Source organism: Sorex fumeus, unplaced genomic scaffold (genome assembly GCF_029834395.1).
Source record: "Sorex fumeus unplaced genomic scaffold, SorFum_2.1 ptg000072l, whole genome shotgun sequence".
Lineage (NCBI taxonomy): Eukaryota > Metazoa > Chordata > Mammalia > Eulipotyphla > Soricidae > Sorex > Sorex fumeus.
The window spans coordinates 51,541,797-51,565,172 of record NW_026606129.1 but is presented as its reverse complement, the minus strand read 5'-3'; the positions used below and the strand labels follow the sequence as shown (position 1 = coordinate 51,565,172).

Genomic DNA, 23,376 nt, shown 5'->3' with positions numbered 1-23,376 from the left:
ATTAAAACAGCATGGTACTGGAACAAAAGCAGAGCTGCAGACCAATGGAACAGAGTTGAATATACTTACATTTCCTCCCAAACATATAATCATCTAATTTTTGATAAGGGGGCAAGAAAAGTGAAATGGAGCAGGGAAAGCCTCTTCAATAAACTGTGCTGGCAAAATTGGACGGCTACATGCAAAAAAGTGGGCTCAGATCTCTGCCTAACACCATGCACAAAAGTAAGATCAAAATGGATTTATGACCTCAACATCAGACCAGAATCCATAATGTTTATTGAAGACAAAGTCGGCAAAACTCTCCATGATATTGAAGCTAATGGTATCTTCAAAGATGTCACGCCACTGGCCGAGCAAGTAAAAACAGAGCTAGACAAATGGGACTATCTTAAACTAAGAAGCTTCTGCACCTCAAAAGAAACAGTGACCAAAATACAAAGACAGCCTACAGAATGGGAAAGGATATTCACCAAGTACACATCCGACAAGGGGTTGATATCAAGGATATACAAGGTACTGGTTAAACTCCACAAGAAAAAATCACCCAACCCCATCAAAAAATGGGGTGAGGAAATGAACAGAAACTTTTGCAAAAAAGAAATTCGAATGGCAAAAAGGTACATGAGAAAATGCTCTACATCACTAATCATCAGAGAGATGCAGATCAAAACCACAATGAGATATCATTTCACACCACAGAGACTGGTCCACATCCACAAGAACAAAAGCAACCGGTGCTGGCGTGGATGTGGCGAGAAAGGGACCCTCCTTCACTGCTGGTGGGAATGCCGGCTGGTCCAACCCTTTTGGAAAACAGTATGGACGACTCTCAAAAAATTAGAATTTGATCTGCCGTTTGACCCAGCTATAGCACTCCTGGGAATATATCCCAGAGAGGCAAAAAGGTATAGTCGAAGTGACATCTGCAATTATTTGTTCATTGCAGCACTCTTTACAATAGCCAGAATCTGGAAAAAACCTGAGTGCCCAAGAACAGATGACTGGTTAAAGAAACTTTGGTACATTTACACAATGGAGCACTATGTAGCTGTTAGAAAAGATGAAGTTATGAAATTTACATACAAGTGGTACTACATGGAAAGTATCATGTTAAGCGAAATGAGTCAGAAAGAGCGGGATAGACCCAGAAAGACTGCATTCATCTGGGGAACATAAAGCAACAAAAAGGGAGATTAACACCCAGGAATGGCTGAGATTAGTACCAGGAATTTTGCTCCATGAATGGAAGGCCAGCCACACGTTCTAGGTGAAAAGAAGCTCAGATAGAGAAGAGAGCACCAAATGAAGGGTGTTGTGAGGACCCTCCCAGGGTGGGAGAAGCATGCTAAAAGTAGTCTATAGACCAAACATGATTGCCACTCAAAGCCTCTCTTGCAAAACACAGTACCCAAAAGAAGAGAGAGAGAACAAGGGGGAATACCCTGCCACAGAGGCAGGATGGGACGGGGGGGAATGGGGGGCGGGGGGGATGCTGGGACCCGTGGTGATGGATGACGGGAACTGGTGGAGGGATGGGCACTTGATCATTGTATAACTGAAACCCAAGCACAAAATTTGTAAGCCTATAACTGTACCTCATGGTGTTTCACTAATAAAATTTTAGAAAAAAAAATCTCAAATAATAATGATGGGTCTGGTGTCAAAATATTGAATGTGATCAAAGTAGAGAGAGAGAGTAATGTGGAAATCATCTGCCCCATAGGTAGAGGGAGGGTGTGGGATGGGGGTATACTGGGTTTTTTGGAGAATGGGCACTGTTGAAGGTACGGGTGTTTCATTGTATGACCAAGACTTAAACCTGAAAGCTTTATAACTGCTCTCAAGGTGATTCAATAGATAAAACTATAAAAATTTTTTTAAAAAGTAAAATTAATGAGGAGCTGAAGAGATAGTACAGTGGATAGGCATTTGCTTTGCACACACCCACCTGGGTTCAATCTCAAACACCCCATGTGGTCCCCCAAGTACAGCTAGCATAATTCCTGAGCACTGAGCCAGAAACAACACCTGGGCATCGCCAGGTATGACCCCCAAAACAAGCAAAAGAATAAAATTTCTGTATATAAGTAGCGATATTTTATTTATTTAAAATATAAAATATTGTAGCACTTCCTATTTTACTTATTTGCCATCTAAGTTACATATTCCTGCAAGAGCAATAAATACAGCAGTCACTCCAAGGCTATCGTTACCATTTTCTATCAAGGAATTACAAATACTGATCTACTTCTTGCAGGTCATCACAAGCAATAGAGTAAATGTCTTTTGACATAAAATAAAATACAACCCATTCTTATTAACAATGTTTAAATATCTAACTGCAACTGAACATAGTATGTAACATGTATGATAAATGAATGTGTCTGTTCACTTCTAAGAAATATTTTCTGTTAATGAAAATTTTCTGTTAAATGCAATATATATTTATAATATTTTTATGAATATCCACATATGTGAATATGTATACTCCCCCTTGATTTTGGTTCAAAAGATCACATTTCACTACTGTTAACACCTTACTACATATTTTTCAAAGCAGTGTTTTTGTGATACTAATAGCATATAATAGAATATTATTCTGGGATATTCTTCAAAGTTATACCATAACTTGCAAGTACTTGAACTCTAATACTTGTCTCACCAGAACTGAGTGGCTGGTGACATCTACTAAGGTTTTTCATCCTGCCAGCTGTATTCTTTCACTAAGATTGCTGGAGTTGTACAGAGCTCAAAAAACGTTGGGAAAATTCACTCATGTAGAATAAGGTTCTAATTCTCTGCTGTTCTTTCCTCTTTAAAATTATGCCCCTTAGGTTAATATCAAGGATATACAAAGTACTGGTTGAACTCCACAAGAAGAAAACACCCAACCCATCAAAAAATGGGGCGATGAAATGAACAGAAACCTTCTCAAAGAAGAAATCCTAATGACTGAAAGGCACATGAGAAAATGCTCTACATCATTAATCATCAGGGAGATGCACATCAAAACAATAATGAGATATCATTTCACACCACAGAGACTGGCTCACACCCAAAAGAACAAAAGCAACTAGTATTGGCACGGATGTGGTGAGAAAGGGACCCTCCTTCATTGTTGGTAGGAATGCTGACTGGTTCAGCCCTGTTGGAAAACAGTATGGACGATTCTCAAAAAAATTAGAAATTGAGCTCCCATTTGACCCAGCAATATCACTCCTGGGAATATAACCTAGAGAGGCAAAAAAGTATAGTCGAAGTGACATCTGCTGCACTTGTTTGTTCACTGCGGCACTGTTCACAACAGCGAAAATCTGGAAGAAACCCGAGTGCCCGAGAACAGATGACTGGTTAAAGAACCATTGGTACATCTACACAATGGAGTATATGTAGCTGTTAGAAAAGATGAAGTCATGAAATTTACATACAAGTGGTACTACATGGAAAGTATCATGCTAAGCAAAATGAGTCAGAAAGAGAGGTACAGACATAGAAAGATTACATTCATCTGGAGAACATAAAGTAACAAAATAGGAGACTAACACCCAAGAATAGCTAAGTACCAGGAGATTTACTGCATGGCTTGGAGACCAGTCACACATGCTAGGGGAAAAGGCAGCTCAGATAGAGAAGGGAGCACCAAATAAAGGGTACTGGGAATATCCTCCCAGGATGGGAGATGCATGCTGAAAGTAGACTATAAACCGAACATGACTGCCACTCAATACCTCTTTTGCAAACCACAGCACCCAAAAGGAGAGAGAGAACAAAAGGGAATGTCCTGCCACAGAGGCAGGGGGGATGGGGGGATGGGGGTCGGGAAGGATACTGGGATCAGTGGTGGTGGAGAATGGGCACTGGTGGAGGGATGGGTACTCGATCATTGTATAACTGAAACCCAAGCACAAAAATTTGTAAGTCTAGACCTGTACTTCATGGTGTTTCACTAAATAAATTTTTTTAAAAAAATAAAACATTCATTGATTAAAAAAAATTATGCCCCTTAATTTCCAGCTTCCCAAAGAGTTACAAACTCCTAATTTGTTCCTCACCTTTAAAAGACTATCTCTTTCTGTTTACACCACATTGCAGCATACAGGGAAAAGTCACAAAAAATTCTCTGTGTGTGCACACCTCCAAAGGCTGTAGCCTTTGAAGATCCTACCTATATTGATTGTTCTTCAGAACTTGCAAGCAATCAAAAAACTTATTTTGACCCAAGAGATAGTATGGGGGTAGGGAGCTGGATAAGTTGCATGCAGCCAACCTGTGTTTGATTGCCAATACTGCATATGGTGCTCCAAGCATCACTAAGAGAGATTCCTTCATGCAAAGCCAGGAGTAATCCCTGACATAACTGGTGTAGCCTAAAAACCAAAACATATTTTTCTCAGATTTTGTCGATATTATTCTAAAAAAATCTGCAGGAGATTTGTATGCTGAAGTTGATTCTGCATAGCTTTCTAAGATTTATATTCAAAATAACCCTCGTCTTCTTGCTTCCAGAAAGAATGTATCTAACTAAAGATGAAATCTTGTAATTCCTGAAATGTGGATAAAGCTAATCAAAGAAGGGAGGAGAGGGAGAGAGACATCCAAGGGAAAATAATACTGGATGTAGCATCTATATCATTTATACATCTATGTCATCTATATACCATCAATGGTCACTGTAACTGTCTTCCCATTGTTCATCAATTTGCTCAAGTAGGCACCAGTAACGTCTCTATTTGTGAGACTTGTTACTGTTTTTGGAATATCGAATACATAATGCGTAGCTTGCCAGGCTTTGCCGCGCAGGCATGATACTCTCAGTAGCTTGCCGGGCTCTCCAAGAGGGGTGGAGGAATCGAACCGGGGTCAGCCCAGATCAGCCGCGTGCAAGACAAACATCCTACCCGCTGTGCTATTGCTCTACAGAGACAAAACAAGGGAACAGACAGTATCATATAATGACAAACTTTTGGTTCTGGATCATAAAATTCAGTGGGGAGAGAGATTGAGGGGATTAAAAGGTAGACTAGGGGTGATATAGGGACAGTGGTGTGATACAGTATATTTGCACATAATTAACATTACTATAATCATGTTACCTAAACTTTAAAAATAATTTTATTACACATGTTAAAAAAATGAACGCATCTGGGCCAGAGCGATAGTACTACAGGTAGGATGTTTGCCTGGCATGTGGCTGACCCAAGTTCAATCCCCAGCATCCCATATGGTTCCCCCAGTACCTTCAGGAGTAATTCCTGAGTGCAAAATAACTCCTGATCATCGCCAGGTGTGACCCAAAAAGCCAAGAAAACAAATGAATGCATCTATAAATACATTTGCTCTGTGTAAATCTTGATAGCTATATCTCCTCTGCTTTCCTGTAACTGAATTCAGGTAGGAATTCTTCTGCTGGGAAAACTGTTTCCCAATTACCTTTACAACTATTATAAACCGGATCTAAGGTAAATCTTTTGCTATCAGGAAGTATATTATTTTGCTGATAATTTTCAAAAGGAATTATACAGCTCCTTTTAAAATCTCACTTCTATGAATTTTCTACCTTATATCAGCCCTTATAAACTCCACTGCTGACCAAAGTATTATATATTGGGGGGGGGGTTGTATTTCAGTGTGCTAATAACATTTTCTAAAGTAAATGTCTTGCAGTTCCGACACAACTTCTACCCAGAATATTGACACTTTTGGAATGTCTTAAAACGTTGAGATTTATAAAGTACTGTTGCAAAGGTTCACTAAAAGAATCTGAAAATTTTCTTTCATCGTATTATATTTTACAAAACATACCATTTAGTTATAACTCGCACTTCCCATTCTACCCTTTTAAGCACAGATTCTAGAGTTGGGATTTGCAAACTTTGTTCCAAAGCTCCTCTGACATCTGAAAGAATTAGAAAGATATTGTGAAAAGAGATTTTAAAAGGTGCTTCTTGATACCACCAAATCTTCCCAGGTAGACTGGGCCAGGGTGAGAACTCTAAAACCTTTCAGGAATAGGGGCAGGCTGATTCACGTTTTTGCCTGAAGGCACAGCAGCCTGCAGCCATCAACATCCAACACCCTCCAACATAGAAACAGCTCAGCTTCATATCTAATTGAATGAATAAGATGAGTAGATTAATCTTCCCAGGTGGGACCAGTCTACAGGCTGAAAACACCGTGTATTTTCAGATTGGGAGGCAAATTGAATCCCCTGAAACACACCCCTGCCACCGGAAAATCCAGAAGACCCCAACTACACCTGCCATCTTGCTACCAGAGAAACAACAAACAGCCTAGCGTAGCATCTCCAAAAGGTAGACTGCTCTAGACTGATTAATCTGGGGGACCGACATTCCCAGAATGGGGGCAAGCAATTCCCTTTCTACCTGAAGGCACAGCAACACAAAGTCACACCTGACACCCTCCAAAAGAAAAACGTCCCCCAGCTCCACAACTGAACCTCATCAAATTGCCAAGTCACCAAACTGTTCCAGATCTATACCTCCTACACCATGTGGCCACATATGCGGTCACACTGCACATCCAAATTTCATATACTACTAACCCAGTAGAATCACAGCAAATCTGATTGGAAAGTTGCATAGAAGATCACCAAGCTCAATGAGCCTAAACCATAACAGAGTAGGCTCAACTAGCACTAACCAACAGTAGATCTTCACACAATTTTATTAACATCATTGTGAGATATAATAATTATCACAAATTGACTCTGATTGATCCAAGATCTGATAATTCCATTTGTCTTTGTGTTGTAACAAACAATATGAAGTAAATTTGTGCCTGCAAAGGGGAAGGCTGGGGTGGCAGGTGGGAAACTAGGGATATTGTTAGTGGGAAGGTTACACTGGTACGCAGTTGGTAGGTCTGGTGTTAGAACACTATGCCTGAAACAACTGTATGCTAAATAACTTGATAAATCACAGTTACAATATTTTTAAATAAAATGAAAGTGCTTATTTCTATTTCTGTAAACAAGAGACCATCATTACTTGGGCTACTACATAACTTTAGAGGAAAAAAAAATCACTGTGTCTCTGTGGATACCTACCATTTTAAAACAAATAAACAGAACGTGCCACCTCCATTCCCCACAACTGCAGCCAAGGCTGCCACCCATCTGTATTATTTCAGTGCTGCCCAAAAGGAAGTATACTCACTTAGAGAAGACATATAAATCACTTCTCACCAGAGAAAACTGGCTCCAGTTTGCTGTGTAAGCCCAAAATTAGTCCCACTGTCCTTTTTCAAAAATTCTGTTTGCCTAGCTATTCCTGAACAAGACATGAATAGGTTTTTTTTACAAAGCATGTTAAAAAATAGAATAAAATTCATTAATTGATAGTACTTAAGGGGCCTGAAAGAAGATCCTCAAGAAAATTCAAGCAAACCAAATCCTGCAATATATCAAAAGTATTATATGCCATAATCAAGTGGGGTTCATCCCAGGAATGTAAGGAGGGCTCAAAATACATAAGTTAATGTAATATAGCACACCAACAAAAGAAAAAATAAGAACCAAATGATCATATCAATTGACATAGAAGGATTTTGACAAAACCCATTCATAATTAAAAAAAAAACTCAAAAAACAAGAATAGAACATACCTCAAAGACTAATGGCCATTTACAACAAACTCAAAGCCAGTATCACACTCAATGGTAAAAAATATAAAGACTGCCTCATGCTATTAAGCACAAGGTGAGGATTGCCACTATCATCACCTTTACTCAAAGCAGTTTTGTAAGTCCCAGCAAAGGAATCAGACAAATATATATATATATATATATATATATATACATATATATAAACACATGCTTATATACATATATATGTGTGTGAACATATATATGTCTGTATATATGCATATACACACACACACACACACACACACATATATATATATATATTAGGGGGGGCTGGAGCGATAGCACAGTGGGGTAGGGCGTTTGCTTTGCAAGTGGCCAACATGGCCGACCTGAGTTCAATTCCTCCGCCCCTCTCTTCTCCGAGAGTATCTCACCTGCACGGCAAAGCCTGGCAAGCTACCCGTGATGTATTTGATATGCCAAACACAGTAACAATTGTCACAATGGAGACGTTACTGGGCCCGCTCAAGCAAATTGATGAATACTGGGAGGACAGTGACAGTGACAGTGATATATTAAGGATCCAGATTGGAAACAAAGAAGTCAAGCAATTGCTATTTGCAGATGACATGATATTCACTGAAAACCCTAAAGACTTCACAAAAATAACTCTGAGAAAAAATAAACCAGTATAGTAAGAAAACAGGTTATAAAATTAATACACAAAAATCTGTGACATTCCTATACACAAATAATGGACTAGAATAAAATAAAATTTTATTAATAAAATAAAATAAAATTAAAGAGGCTTACTCTTTAATCCCATATCCTCCCCTGAATGCATATTTTGCTTGCTTGTCTCTATCCTTTGCTTGTTTATTTCTATTCTGGAGAAGCCTGTGTTCTCTCTTGAACATGTACCTCTCGCTTTCTATCCCCTCACATATTTCTAAACAAGTTTTTTTTTAATTTTATTAGTGAAACACCATGAGGTACAGTTGCAGACTTACAAATTTTTGTACTTGGGTTTCAGTTATACAATGATCTAGTACCCATCCCTCCACCAGTGCCCATTCCCCACCACAATTAATCCCAGTATCCCTCCCACCCCCCATCTCCCCAACCCCCCATCTCACCCTGCCTCTGTGGCAGGGCACTCCCGTTTGTTCTCTCTCTCCTTTTCGGTGCTGTGGTTTGCAAAAGAGGAAAAACTTGAGAACTGGCAAAAGGTCCTATTTAAATGTTTGGAAAAATTCACTAGTGAATTCATCTGGACCTGGGCTTTTGTTTTTGGGAAGATTTTTGATTACAGTTTCAATTTCCTTGATGTTAATATGTCTATTCAGGTACTCTAGATCTTCTTGATTCAGCCTTGTGAGATTATACGAATCCAGAAATTTATCCATTTCTTCTAGGTTCTCTTGTTTCATGGAATACAGACTTTCAAAGTAGTCTCTGATGATCTTTTGAATTTCTTTGGTTTCTGTTGTGATATCCCCCTTCACATTTCTGATTCAGTTTATTAGGGTTCTCTCTCTCTCTCTCTTTAGCCCTTCTTTTAGGTTTGGTTTTGAGTCTATGAAGTTCCTGAGCTGCTGTTTATCTAGAAAACAGCGTACCATTCCTTTTTGAGTTTGAGTGAGAGTTTAGCCAGATAGAGTATTTTTGGTGAAACATTCATTTCAGTGAGTTTTTTCACTATGTCCCGCCATTGCCTTCAGGCTTGGAGGGTTTCCCTGATAGGTCTGCTGTGAATCTAAAGGGTGCTCCTTTCTATGTGATTTCCTTCTTTGACCTTGCTGCTTGCAGTATTGTGTCTCTATCGGTGGCATCGATCATTCTAACTATGATATGTCTTGGAGTGTTTTTGTTATGGTCTCTTTTAGCTGGCACCCTTCGGGCTCCTTGAACCTGAATGGCTGCATTGTTGAGCTCTGGGAATTTTTCAGCAATGATTTGTTTAACCGTGGCTTTTTCATTGGGATTGTTTCCCTGAGCTTCTGGTACTCCAATGATTCTAATGTTGTTCCTCTTGGAATCATCTCCTAGGACTCTGATTCTCTCTCGAGCTATTTTGAGGTCCCTTGCCATTGTTTGTTGTTGCCTGTTGGCTTGATGCAGCTGATCTTCCAGCTCACTGATTCTGTCTTCAGCTGTGGTCATTCTACTGTTAAAGGCACAGAATGAGTTTTTTATTTCATCTAGGGAATCTTTAATTTGTGTCATTTCTGTGCACAGCTTTCCAATTTCTGCTCTCATTTCATTTCTTCCTGGATTTTCTCAATTGTCCGATCCATTGTTTCTTTCATGTCCTCCTTCAATTTACTGAATATCTGTCTGTTTCACTGAGTTCATTGAACATCTTCATGACTTCATATCTGAATTCTTTGTCAGAGAGGTCCCTTAGGTGAGTAGCACCTACAAAGGATTCTGGACTCTTTTCATCGTCCTCCCCACGTGGTGGGGATTTGCGTTGTTTCTTCATGTTGGTGTGTAGATATGGGGACTAGATTTCTTGGTATGACTAAACTACCTGCAGCAGTGTGAGAGTTGGCCCGCCTAAAATTAGGCCATGCCCACTTCTACCAATGCCACGCCCACTTCTGAAGAGGCCACGGCCTCACAGGAACCTGGTGTGGGGGCAGGGGGTAAAGGCTGGGTGGAGAAGAAGACCAGCACTGCTTTGGGGATGAAGAGGAAGAGGCAGAGGCTCAGGGCTGCTTTTGTCCCAGGCTCCGAGAGGACACTTGGGATGCTTGCAAGGAGAAAGCCAGTTCCTGGGTTCAAATACCAGCGGATAAACTGACCTGGGTGGGGAAGATCAGAACAGCTTTGGGGACGAAGAGGAAGAGACAGAGGCTCAGGGCTGCTTTTGTCCCAGGCTCCAAGAGAACGCCTGGGGTGCTTGCAAGGAGAAAGCCAAGTCCCGGGTTTGAATACCAGCAGATAAACTAACCTGGGTGGGGAAGAAAACCATCACAGCTTTGGGGATGAAGAGGCTTTAAATAAGTTTTAATAAAATTTCCTTGCTTCACAAGAACAACAACAATACAAAAACAGAGAAGACTGTAGCACTGTCTTCTCACTGTTCATCAATTTACTGTTACTGTTTTTGTTGCTACTAGGTTTTTTTTTTTTTTGGTATATCGAATACGTCACAGGAAGCTTACCAGGCTTTGCCATGCGGGCGCGAGGAATAGCTTGCCGGGCTCTCTGAGAGGGGTGGAGGAATTGAACCCAGGTCCCCAGGTCAATCATGTGCAAGGCAAACACCCTACCCTCTGTGCTATCGCTCCAGACCACTGAGAAGACTATGCCATTCCAAATATTGCCTAAAACATCATATTCCCAGGAATCAACTAAACAAGAGGGATGAAAGATTTATATGGTAGAAACTACAAATCACTGCTAAGAGAAATAGAAGAAGACACCAGGAAATGGAAAGATAAGAAGAACTGGAAGAACTGTGGTCAAAAATGACCATCCTAACCAAAGTATTATACAGATTCAATGTCATACTCATTAAAATTCCAATGACATTTTTAAAGACTTGGAACTCTACTGATATGTGACTGGAACCATAAAATTTCCCAAATAGCTAATGCAATCCTAAGGGGAGGGGGAAGAATGGAGATTATGTTTCCCACCTTTGAACTATACTACAAAGCTATAATAATCAAAACTATACAGTACTTGAATAAAGCCAGATCTGCACACAATAGGACATAATGAGAGTCCTGAGTTAAGCTCCCAAATTTATGAACAGTTTATATACAACAAAGAAGCTAAGTGTATGAAGTGAAGCAAAGAAAACCTCTTCAACAAATGCTGCTGGGAAAACTGGATAGTAAAAACTGAAATTAAAACTGTACCTCACACCATACACAAAAATAAACTCAAAGGAGATTGCAAATCTGAAGATTAGCCCAAAATTTATAAGATACATTAAAGAAAATATCAGGAGAACTCTCCGGGAAATTTACCACAGAGGTATCTTCAACAAAATGAACACAATGGCAAAGACAACAGAAACTAAAATAAACAAATGGGACTACTCCAAATTAAAAAGCTGCTTATATGCAACGAGACTCAGCAATAATAAAAAGACACCCTACTGTCTTTTTGAAACATTTTCACATGATATATCAGATAAAGGGCTAATATCCAAGATCTGTAAAGCACTCACAAAACTTAACAACAATAAATCCAGTGACTCCTCCCGCCTCCACAAATGGGTTAAGAAGAAAAACAGGCACCTTCCCAAAGAAGACATACAAGTGGCCAGTAAGCATATGAAAAGTGCTCATCTTCAATAATGATCAGAGAAACATAAATCAAAACAACACAGATATATTATCTTACACCAGAGAGAGTGGCACATATCAAAAAGCCTGAAAACACCCAGTGTAGGGGGAAATGTTGTTCACTGTTAGTGGACATGTCACCTGGTTCAGTCTCTATTGAAAGCAATATGAAGATCCTTTTTAAAAATAGCAATAGGATTTCCACACAGAACAGTGATAATACTTCTTGGCATCTATCCCCAAAACACAAAAAATAGATTCAAAAGAATATATGCAGAGCTACGCTCACCACCACTCTTAGCACTACAGCCAAGATACAGAAACAACCCAAAGATCCAAATACAGATGAATGGATCAAGAAGTTGTGGCATACATCATTAATCATCAGGGAGATGCAGATCAAAACCACAATGAGGTATCATTTCACACGACAGAGACTGGCCCATATCCACAAGAACAAAAGCAACCAGTGCTGGCGCGAATGTGGCGAGAAAGGGAAACTCCTTCACTGTTGGTGGGAATGCTGACTGGTTCAGTCCTTTTGGAAAACAGTACGGACGATTCTCAAAAAATTAGAAATTGAGCTCCCATTTGATCCAGCAATACCACTCCTGGGAATATATCCCAGAGAGGCAAAAAAGTATAGTCGAAGTGACATCTGCAATTGTTTGTTCATTGCAGCACTCTTTACAATAGCCAGAATCTGGAAAAAACCTGAGTGCCCGAGAACAGATGACTGGTTAAAGAAACTTTGGTACATTTACACAATGGAGTACTATGTAGCTGTTAGAAAAGACGAAGTCATGAAATTTACATACAAGTGGTACTACATGGAAAGTATCATGTTAAGTGAAATGACTCAGAAAGAAAGGGATAGACATAGAAAGATTGCATTCATCTGGGGAACATAAAGTAACAAAATAGGAGACTAACACCCAAGAATGGCCGAGATTAGTACCAGGAATTTTACTCCATGGCTTGGAGGCCAACCACACATGCCAGGGGAAAAGGGAGCTCAGATAGAGAAGGGAACACCAAATAAAGGTTTTGGGACGATCCTCCCAGGATGGGAGAAGCATGCTGAAAGTAGACTATAGACCAAACATGATTGTCACCCATTGCCTCCTTTGCAAACCACAACACCCAATAAGAGAGAGAGAACAAAAGGGAATGCCCTGCCACAGAGGCAGGGTGGAATGGGGGGGATGGGGGTGGGAGGGATACTGGGATCCATGGTGGTGGGAAATGGACACTGGTGGAAGGATGGGTATTTGATTACTGTATAATTGAAACCCAAGCACAAAAATTTATAAGTCTACAACTGTACCTCATGATGTCTCACTAATAAAAATAAAAAATAAATAAAATTTTTTTAAAAAGTTGTGGCATATATATACAACGGAATACTATGCAGCTTTACTGAACAAAATCACGCAAATTTCTTTGAAAATCATGGTATTTAAATCAAATGGGTGAAAAACTTATGCAATCTGCTGCAACATGGATAGAACTTGATGATTGTCATTCTGAATGAAGTCAGTCAGAAGGAAACATACAGAATGATCTCTCTTATATGTCTCTCATATGGGACTTACAGATAAAGTAACAACAAAGGGTCAAAAGCACACTGATCTACACAACTGAGTTATGTGTGTACATGCGGTATGAGTGAGGAGTCTAGAAAGGAAGGGGACTGGGATCCTTGAGGGAGAAAGTTGGGTACACTGTTGATTGGTGCAGTAGTGGGATTACGTGCATGGGAAACCATTTACAGTATTATAAATCACAAAACCTCAATTAATATAAAATAAAAGTAATAATGTGTTTATTAAAGAGGCAAGTTAGAGGATGGGAAAAAACCTAGAGGTACGGAGACGCTGGTGGTGGGATTTGTTAGAACACTGTATTCCTGAAAATTATTAAAAACTTTGTAAATCATATCATGGGACCTAAATATCATTTTAATGTATAATGGTACAAAAGAGCAAATTTTTAAAAAATCACATGCCACACTGAGGTGAGCCCAGAAACAGCTGGCTTTGGTGCTGGGGGTTGAATTATTAGTCAGGATCACCATCTTGTCCCATCCCCCAAGGTCAGGGTTATCCCTGCCCACAAAGAACAAGACTGCAATGCTACACTCCACAGTCGTGCATTTCTTCACCGCTCCAAAATTTAATGTGAGCATTCAGAGACATTCTAATTGTAGTCACGTAGCCACACAAAAATCATATGCTAAATATGAAAAGACTAGAAATAGTAAGAATAAATGTTATTTTTACATTTTGTGTCTCTTCAATTCGTTTATCAAAATTATGACCAAACTACATATCTACTTCATACAAAAATAATGTCCAACTTCAATTGTTTTTGTGAAATTTACAAGTCAGGGTCAGAGAAATAATACAGCAAGGTAACATAGCGCTTGCCTTGCCAGACTGACCTGCGTTCAATCCCCAACACCCCATATGGTCCCCTAAGCCCCACCAGGAATGATTCCTGAGTGAAGAGCTAGATATCCTAAGCACAGCCAGATGTCCCCATCCCCCAAGGTCAGGGTTATCCCCCACCAAAAATAAATAAAATTTACAATTCAGGTTATCATTATAGTAATAGAAAATCAAGTAACAGTTGCCAGCATTTAAGAAAAAATATATCATCAAATTTATAGAAAAGTAAATATATTCTTGGCAGGAAAAGCAATATTTTATACCATGAAGTGAAGAGGGGAGAAATGCTCCAAATACAAAAATCTTAAATTAATAAGGCCAACTACTCACCCCCTATTACTGACAATTGCCTTTTTCAAGTGAATGTAATTTGCAGGAAAGATCCCCTGTAAAAAAGAAAGAAAAGATTTCCCATTAGTAAAAGCAATTTGTGATGAGTATTTAATGTATACTAAAATAGAAGTCAGGCTGAAGTACTGAAATACTCTACCAACAACATAGTAGCTCTCAATGTAGAAAGCACTTCATATACTAATCAAGAATGCAGACTTAACAAATAATGTATTAGATAGGAATTTTATTATCACCTGCAATCAGTGTCTATCCTCAAGGAAAAACTATGATATAAAGCAACTAATTTGGGGGAGGAAGGCTACTCCCTGTGGTCTTTAGGCGGCACAAAAACACTGCAGTGCTCAGTGGGTCACACAGTGCTAGGGGTCAAATCCAGGGCTTCAAGCCATGTACCTCCAAATAGTTTTCTGTCCATTTGTATCTATTTAAAATTTTATTTATATTTTATTTATAATTTTTTCATTTTTATTGTAGTTGAGGTAACACAGTTTATTTTTATACTTTCAGAGTACAAAGTCACAGCCCTCCACTACCATCAAAGTGCGCAGACCTCTGCCACTGTCCAAGTGTTACTTTTAATCTTTTTAAGTCACTGAAATGTTCCATCAGATCATGACCACAATACAGACATAAACCTGGCACACACCTATAATGCCACTGACATGATCTGACCAGTAACTTTTAGACTATCCAGTTCAGAGGTGAAGAAACATTTCTCTGGTTAACATAAGTAGAACAGCACAGCACAGTCCCCCCCCCCCCCCCCCGGTTGTTCATCGATTTGCTCGAGCAAGCCCAGTAATGTTTCCATTGTGAGACTTGTTGTTACTGTGTTTGGCATATCAAATACATCACGGGGAGCTTGCCAGGCTTTGCCATGCGGGTGAGATACTCTCGGTAGCCTGCCGGGCTATCACCAGCCCCATAGCCCCACCTTTTAAAAAAAAGTTTTCTTTTTAAAAAAACATAAGAAGATAAAAATGCCAAAAATGTCAGCGATCTTTCAGACATCTAAATAAACATAACATCCAAGTTACAGAGACCCCAGAAGGAGAAAAGAGAAATCTGGGGGAAGGGGGTTTTTTTTGGCAAGAAAATTACAGCCAATGGGGCTGGAGCAATAGCATAGCAGGTAGGGCGTGCACCTTGCACGCAGCCAACCCAGGTTCAATTCCCAGCATCCCATATGGTCCCCTGAGCACCACCAGGAGTAATTCCTGAGTGCAGAATTCAGGTGTAACCCCTGTGCACTGCTGGGTGTGACCCAAAAAGAAAAAAAAAGAAATTATAGCCAAAAACTTCCACAATCTGAAGATCATATTGATAAAAATTCTAGCTATCTGATTTTAATTTATATAACTTGAATCAAAAAAGCAACTGGTATTTCAACCATTTAAATTCTTGTAGTTCAAAACTTTTGAAAATCTCTTTATGTTTAATAAAATCAAGTTTTAAATTATAAAGCTAAATGTGAAAAAAGTAAACACAAACACACACCAAGATATAACATAATTAAAATGGAAGAGGCAAAGAGACAGATATTACTGCCAGCAGTGAAAACAAACCCAAGCTTTATCTAAAAGGAAGCGCCCATAAAAATCACAGCTGTTGGGGCTGGAGTGATAGTACAGTGGATAGGGTGTTTGCCTTATACACAGCCAACCCAGGTTCAATACCCAGCTTCCCATACGGTCCTCCAAGCCCTACCAAGAGTAATTCCTGAGTGCAGAGCCAGGAGTAACCCCTGGCTCTGCACTGAGCATTGCTGGGTGTGAACCAAAAAAAGCAATAACAACAAAAAAATCACAGCTGTTATTTCAAACAAAACCTTACAGACCAAAAGGTAACTGTGTAACATATATAACACACTAAAAAATAACAGCCAGTCAAACAAAATTATTTCATCTATCATTCAAATTCAATCGTGCAATATATAACTTTACTGACAAGTTATACAAAATTTTGTTCAGTAAACCAAGACTAAATGGTCATTTAAGACACACTAACTGGCCTCATATAAAAGGTTAAAGAGACAAAACTGGCTACAGAAACCACCCACACAAAGAAAGTATTAAATTCCTTTATTTCATTCATATGTTTTAATGCCAATGGCCTGAACTCCCTAACTAAAAGGGATAGGGTGGCTGTATGGATCAAAACACTAAATCCGACTTTCTTCTGCTCTCTAAAGATTCATGTGAAATGCCATGATAAACACAGATTCAAAGTAAAGGGCTGGAGAATATGATTATGATAAATACTATAAGCAAATTAAAGCAGTGATGACCATACTTCAATAGACAAAACTGACTTCAATAGAAAAGGGGTATTAATAGACAGGGACAGACATTATATAATAATCAAAGGCTCTGTACACCAAGAAGACTTAAAACTCATTAACATATATGTTGCAGCACAATCCCACCATCAGTTATCAACTTCCTTCACCAGTATTACAAAGTTCCCTTCCATTCCCCAACCGACCCAGCCCCACAGCCCGCCACCTTGACAGGCACATCTTAAAATTTAGTGCTTGTAGTTTGGATCTCATGTTTTCAGTATTGTTGAATCTGTGGTTTGAATATACAAATATACCACTCCCCCACATTACCAATGTACCTAGACACCTGTTCCTCTATTACCTTCCTTTCTCATCTTCTCCCTTCTCTCTGCTCAAGTTCTTTCTTTTTCTGTCCTCCTCCCTGTACTCTGGGGTCAAAGGTGATCTAGGAATCCTCTTTTGAAAATATTGCATTCCTTCATCCAGTTATTCCATCTACCACAAATAACTGAGACTGTCCTCTATTGGCCTTCTTCACTCAACTTGGTATCTTCCAGTTCCATCCACGTGCAGCAAAATGCATATTTCATCATTCTTTGCAGCTGCATAGTATTCTGTTGTATATACATACCACATCTTTATAATCTGTTCATCTGTCATTGGATACCAAGGTAAGTCTTTATCTTGCTATTGTACTGAGCGCTGTAATGAGTAACAGCGTGCATATTTACTTTGTAGTTTTTTTTAAATTTTTTTTATTGAATCACCATGAGATACACAGTTACAAAGTTGTTCATCACTGGGTTTCAATCATACAATGTTCAACACCAGCTCCTTCACCACTGTGCAATTCCTATCAGCAATGTATATCCCCAATATCCCTCATGTCACTCTCCACCCCCATCCCAGTCTGCCTCTATGGCAAGCACTTTTCCTCTTCCTCTCTCGTTCTCTCCTCCTTTCCTACCAATCCCCATTGGGCATTATGGTTTGCAATACAGGTACTGAAAGGTTATCATATGTATTCCTTTACCCAGATTCAGAATTCAATTCTTGTGCAGAGTAATAATTTCCAACTATTGGTGTCATCGTGGTCCCTTCTCTATCCTAACTGCCCTCTCCCTCCCCCCATTCCCCCCCACACACACACACACACTCACATACACTTGTGGCAAGCTTCTGGCATGGACCAGTTCTCCTGACCCTTGTTTCTACTGTCCTTGGGTAATAATTTCATACTACGTGTTTTATATACCACAAATGAGTGTAATCATCCTATGTCTATTCCTCTACTTGTGATTTATTTCACTCAGCATGATACTCTTCAGGCCTATCCATTTATAATCAAATTTCATTACTTCATTTTTACTGGTAGCTGCGTAGTATTCCATTGTCTACATGTACCATGGGCTGGAACGATAGCACAGCGGGTAGGGCGTCTGCCTTGCACGTGGCCGACCAGGGTTCAATTCCTCTGCCCCTCTCAGAGAGCCCAGCAAGCTACCAAGAGTATTTCGCACGCACGGCATAGCCTGCCATGCTACCCAAGACATATTTAATATGCCAAAAACAGTAACAACAAGTCTCACAATTTGTTGTGAGACATTACTGGTACCCACTCGAGCAAATCGATGAACAATGGGACGACAGTGACAGTGACATGTACCATAGTTTGTTTACTCAATTGTCTATCCTTGGACACTCAGGTTGTTTCCAGATTCTGGCAGTTATGAATAGTGCTACAATGAACCATAGACATTTAGATGACATTTCTGCCACATGTTTTTAGGCCTCTTGGGTATATTTCTAGAATTAGTATAGCTGGGTCATATGGAAGCTCAATTTCTAGTTTTTTTAAAATGTCCATATTGTTTGCCAAAAAGCTGGACCAGTCAGCATTCCCACCAACAATGAATAAGAGTTCCTTTCTCCCTGCATAAGTACCAGAACTGGTTGTGCTTGTACTTTTTGATGTATGTCAGTCTCTGTGGTGTGAGATGATATCTCATTGTTGTATTGATTTACAATAGCAAATCAATAGCAAATTATGAATAGCAATGTAGAGCATTTTTTCTTTTACCTTTTGACCATTTGTATTTCTTCTTTGAGGAAGTTTCTGTTCATTTCTCCCCATTTTTTTACGGGGCTGGATGTTTTCTTCTTGTAAAGTTCTATCCATGCCTTATATATCTTTTGATATATACCCCTTATCAGAAGAGTATTGGGTAAATAAATTTTTCCATTCCATGAGTGTCTATATCTTGATCACAATGTTTCTTTTGAGGTGCAAAAGTTTCTTAGTTTAATGTAGTCCCATTTGTTTATCTTTGCTTCTACTTACTTGGTCTGTGGTGTTTCATCTTTGAAGATGTCTTTAACTTCAATGTCATGGAGGGTTCTGCCTACATTTTCCTTCCTGTACCTTATGGATCCAGGTATGATAGTGAGGTCTTTAATCCATTTTTATCTGACTTCTGTGGATGGCATTAAAAAGAGGCCTGATGGGGGTATGGTGCCGCCAGCAGGTCAGTTTATGCTTGTGAGGCAAGTGTATCAGCAGCCTGATGGCACCGTCAAGCTTTCAGATACCCCAAAATTGCTGCTGTGCCTTTGGCCAGACCCCAAAAACTTGGGGCAAAGTTTACCAAGAAAGTAAATGGCCAAAAGTTAGGTATGTGGGAGACACACCCACAAACCACCTCTGGCTCAGCTATATAATTGGAGGCATGGCCTCTCTGGTTCTGATCGAACTGCTTACCGGCCATAATCCCAGAGACTCAGAAACGAATCTCAGAACCCAAAGGGTTTTGGCAGAAATGCATCCTGTTCCTGCAGTAGGTTACTGGCGCTGGGTCACTCCAGGTGGGAATAGGTTTCGTGCCTTGGCCTGTTCCCCTTGGTGGCCCGGTGACCACCACCCTCCAGAGGCCACTGGACAGTCAGGTTTGGGCCTGCAGTGACGAGACATGTGGGGTCTCACCAGATGGGGGTGGAACCAGCCCTTTCCTCCCCATACCAGCGAGACCCTGAGTCACCGCCTACAAATGGCCTCTCTGGCTCCTGATCAAGCTAATTAACGGCCATGATACCAGAGACTCAGAAACAAATCTCGAAACCCAGCAGCTTTTGGCAGAAATGCATCTGGACTGCATACAAGGTGGCCAGAGCTTCTTGGAAAGCCAGGTATGAGCCAGTGGTGACAGGGCAACTGCAGTCTCATGGGAAGGGGGACAGTACCGCTCGTCCTTCACACCCTATTGAGGTCATGAGTTGTCCCCCACGAGCGGCTCTTCGGTACAGCCATGGCTCCAGAGGCAAAAGGACTTAATCCTGAGCCCGGCAGCTTGCGGCAGAAAAGTGAATGGACCATGTGTTAAACTACAGCGCCATGCCTCCCTGGGAGGGAAGGGGCATTGCTCCCTTCCACTTTTTCCCCACCAGCAGCAAGGTGGCTGCCGCCTCAGAGCTTATTGGAAAGCCAGGTATGAGCCAGTGGTGACGGGGCAACTGCAGTCTCAAGGGAAAGGGGGCAGTACTGGCTCATCCTTCACACCCTACCGAGGTCACGAGTTGCCCCCTACGAGCGGCTCTCCGGCACGGCCATGGCTCCAGAGGCAAAAGGACTTAATCCAGAGCCCGGCAGCTTGCAGCAGAAAAGTGAATGGACCATGCGTTAAACCACAGCACCATGCCTCCCCGGGAGGGAAAGGCTGTTGCTCCCTTCTGCTTCTCCCCCACCCCCAGCAGCAAGGTGGCCGCCGACTTGGAACTTATAAGAAAGCCAGGTATGAGCCAGCGTTGATGGGCCAACTGCAGTCTCATGGGAAGGGGGGGGCAGTACCAGCTCGTCCTTCACGCCCTACTGAGGTCACGAGTTGTCCCCCATGAGCGGCTCTCCGGCACAGCCATAACACCAAATGCACAGAAACCAATTTCATAATTATCTGGCTCTTTGCAGAAATCCAAAATCGCGAGGCCGCTATTGCAGCCATGCGAGATTATATGATTCTCATAACCAGCTATAGAAAATGAAGTATTTCACAATGCCTTTTCAGCAATTCTGATTTTGGGGAGGTAAATTCTAAACAATAATGGTACATCTTTTGTCGAAATAATGAATGTAATCAATGTAGAGAATAGTTAAGTGGAAATCATCTGCCTCACAGGCATTGGGAGGGGTGGTAGGGGGAGTATATTGGGGTTCTTGGTGGTGAAAAATGAGTACTGATGAAGGGAGAGGTGTTTGATCATTGTATGATCGAGACTCAAACCTGAAAGCTTAGTAACTTTTCCCACAGTGATTCAATAAATAAATATAAGAAGAAAAAATAGATAAATAAAATTATGAAAAAAAAGTAAGATGGAGTTCATGCCCAATTTAATCAGCTAATCAGTGGCTGAATAAACAGCAGTACTCCTACATAAAAAAAATAAAAAGAGGCCTGAGTTCATTTTTTTGCATGTAGCTGCTGTTTTCCCAGCTTGCTGAAGAGGCTTTCCTTGCCTCCTTATCAAACATTAAAATGATCATATATTTGAATGTGTGTCAGGATACCCAATTCTATTTCCTTGATCTGTGGATCTGTCTTTATTCCAATATCATGCTGTTTTAATTGCTACCACTTTACAGTACAGCTTGACGTTGGAGAAGGTGATACCTCCCATCTTCTTTTCCCCAAGTATTGCTTTAGCTATTCGTGAGGGCTTGTTGTTCTATATGAACTCAGAAAGATTTGCTCTATTTCTTTGAAAAATGACATGAGTATCCTTATAGGGACTGGACTGAATCTGCATAATGCTTTGGGGCGTACTGTAATTTGGAAAATGTTAATCCTCCCAGTCCATGAGCAGGGAATGTGTCTCCATTTTCTTGTATTCATTTTTATTTCTTGAAGTAGTGGTCTGTTGTTTTCTTTGTATAGATAGGTTCCTCACCTGTTTAGTTAAGCTGATTCTAAGAATGTTTTTGTGTGCTGGGGGTAGATTCCACAATTGCAAAAGTGGAACTGTTGAGTCTTGTGGCAACTCAATTCTAAGTTTAATGAAAATTCTCCAAAGAAAAGTTTCCATAGAGGTTGAACCAGACAACAACATTCTCACAAGCAGTAGACGAGAGTCCCTTTTTTACCACATTCCCACCAACAGAGATTGTTCACACTATTTTTGATGTATGCAATTCTCACTGGTATGAGATATCTCATTGTGATCTTGATTTGAACATTTCAATGATAAGTGATGATGAACATTTTTTCTTGCACCAATTGGCCATCACCTGTCTTCCTCTAAGAAGTGTCTGTTCATTTCTCTCCCCATTTTTAATAAGGTTTGGGGATTTTTTTTAAATCTTTGTGTGTACTTTGTATATCTTACACAACAACCCTTTATCTGAAGTGTTCAATGTGAATAGTGTTTCCCATTCAGTTAGCTGTCTTTTAGTTTTAGCCCTTGTTTCGTTTGCCACTTCAATTTAATAAAGTCATTTTTGTTGCCTTTGCCAGTGCTATCAGATCACTGAAACTCTTAAATTTGATGGAGTCATTTTTGCTGCCTTTGCCACTGCTATCAGATCACTGAAGACACCTTTGAGGTTCAAAGTTTGGATAATTCTGCCTGTATTTTGATATTTTATAGTTTCTGGTCAGATCTCAAGGTCTTTTATGCACTTTGAACTGACTTTTGTGTAAAGTGTGAGATACAAATCCAGCTTTAATTTTTTTACATGTGGTTATCTAGTTTTCTCATCGCTATTTGTTGAAGAGGCTATATTCACTCCATTTCAAGTTCTCAGCTCCTTTGATGAAAATTAGCTGTCCAAAGATATGGGGTTTTTGTCCTTGGGTATTCAATTCTGACATGCTGGTCAGAAAGCCTATCTTTAGTTCAGTACCATGCTGTTTTGTCATTACAGTTTTAAGGTACAGATCAAAATTAGGTAATGAAATATCTCCCAGTTTCTTACTGTTCAGAATGGATTTGGCTAAGCAGCGACTCCTCTGATTCCATACAAACTTTATTATTGACTTTTCTAGGTCCTTGAAGAATGTTCTCTGAATTGGAATGGGGATTGTGTTGAATCTGTAACAATAGTTTAGGTAAGATAAGCACTTTAACATCCTTACTCTTTCAATCTACAAGCATGAAATATTTTTCCATTTCCTAAGATCTTCTATCTCCAAAGTGATTTAAATATTTAATGATAAATCTCCCACATATTTTGATATTTGATGTTTTGGGGCACTATTTTAAATGAGATATACTCCTTGATCACTATTCCTGATTCATTACTTGTATATACGAATGTGTCTGAGGACCAGATAGTACAGCCTGTAAATTGTTTGCCTTACACACAGCTAATCTAAGTTCAATCTCTGGTGATCCA

The 23,376-nt window shown here is 40.0% G+C and overlaps 1 protein-coding gene across 5 annotated transcripts in view; it reads right to left on the bottom strand.

Moving 5' to 3' along the window:
* Positions 1 to 23,376, bottom strand: part of DOCK3 (dedicator of cytokinesis 3) — a 467,343-nt gene that overhangs the window by 303,157 nt on the left and 140,810 nt on the right. For all 5 annotated transcript variants that reach the window (XM_056129948.1, XM_056129950.1, XM_056129951.1 and 2 more), the window contains exon 4: positions 14,693 to 14,748. In XM_056129948.1, the coding sequence (XP_055985923.1) occupies positions 14,693 to 14,748 (56 nt within the window). The remainder of the gene's footprint in view (positions 1 to 14,692; positions 14,749 to 23,376) is intronic.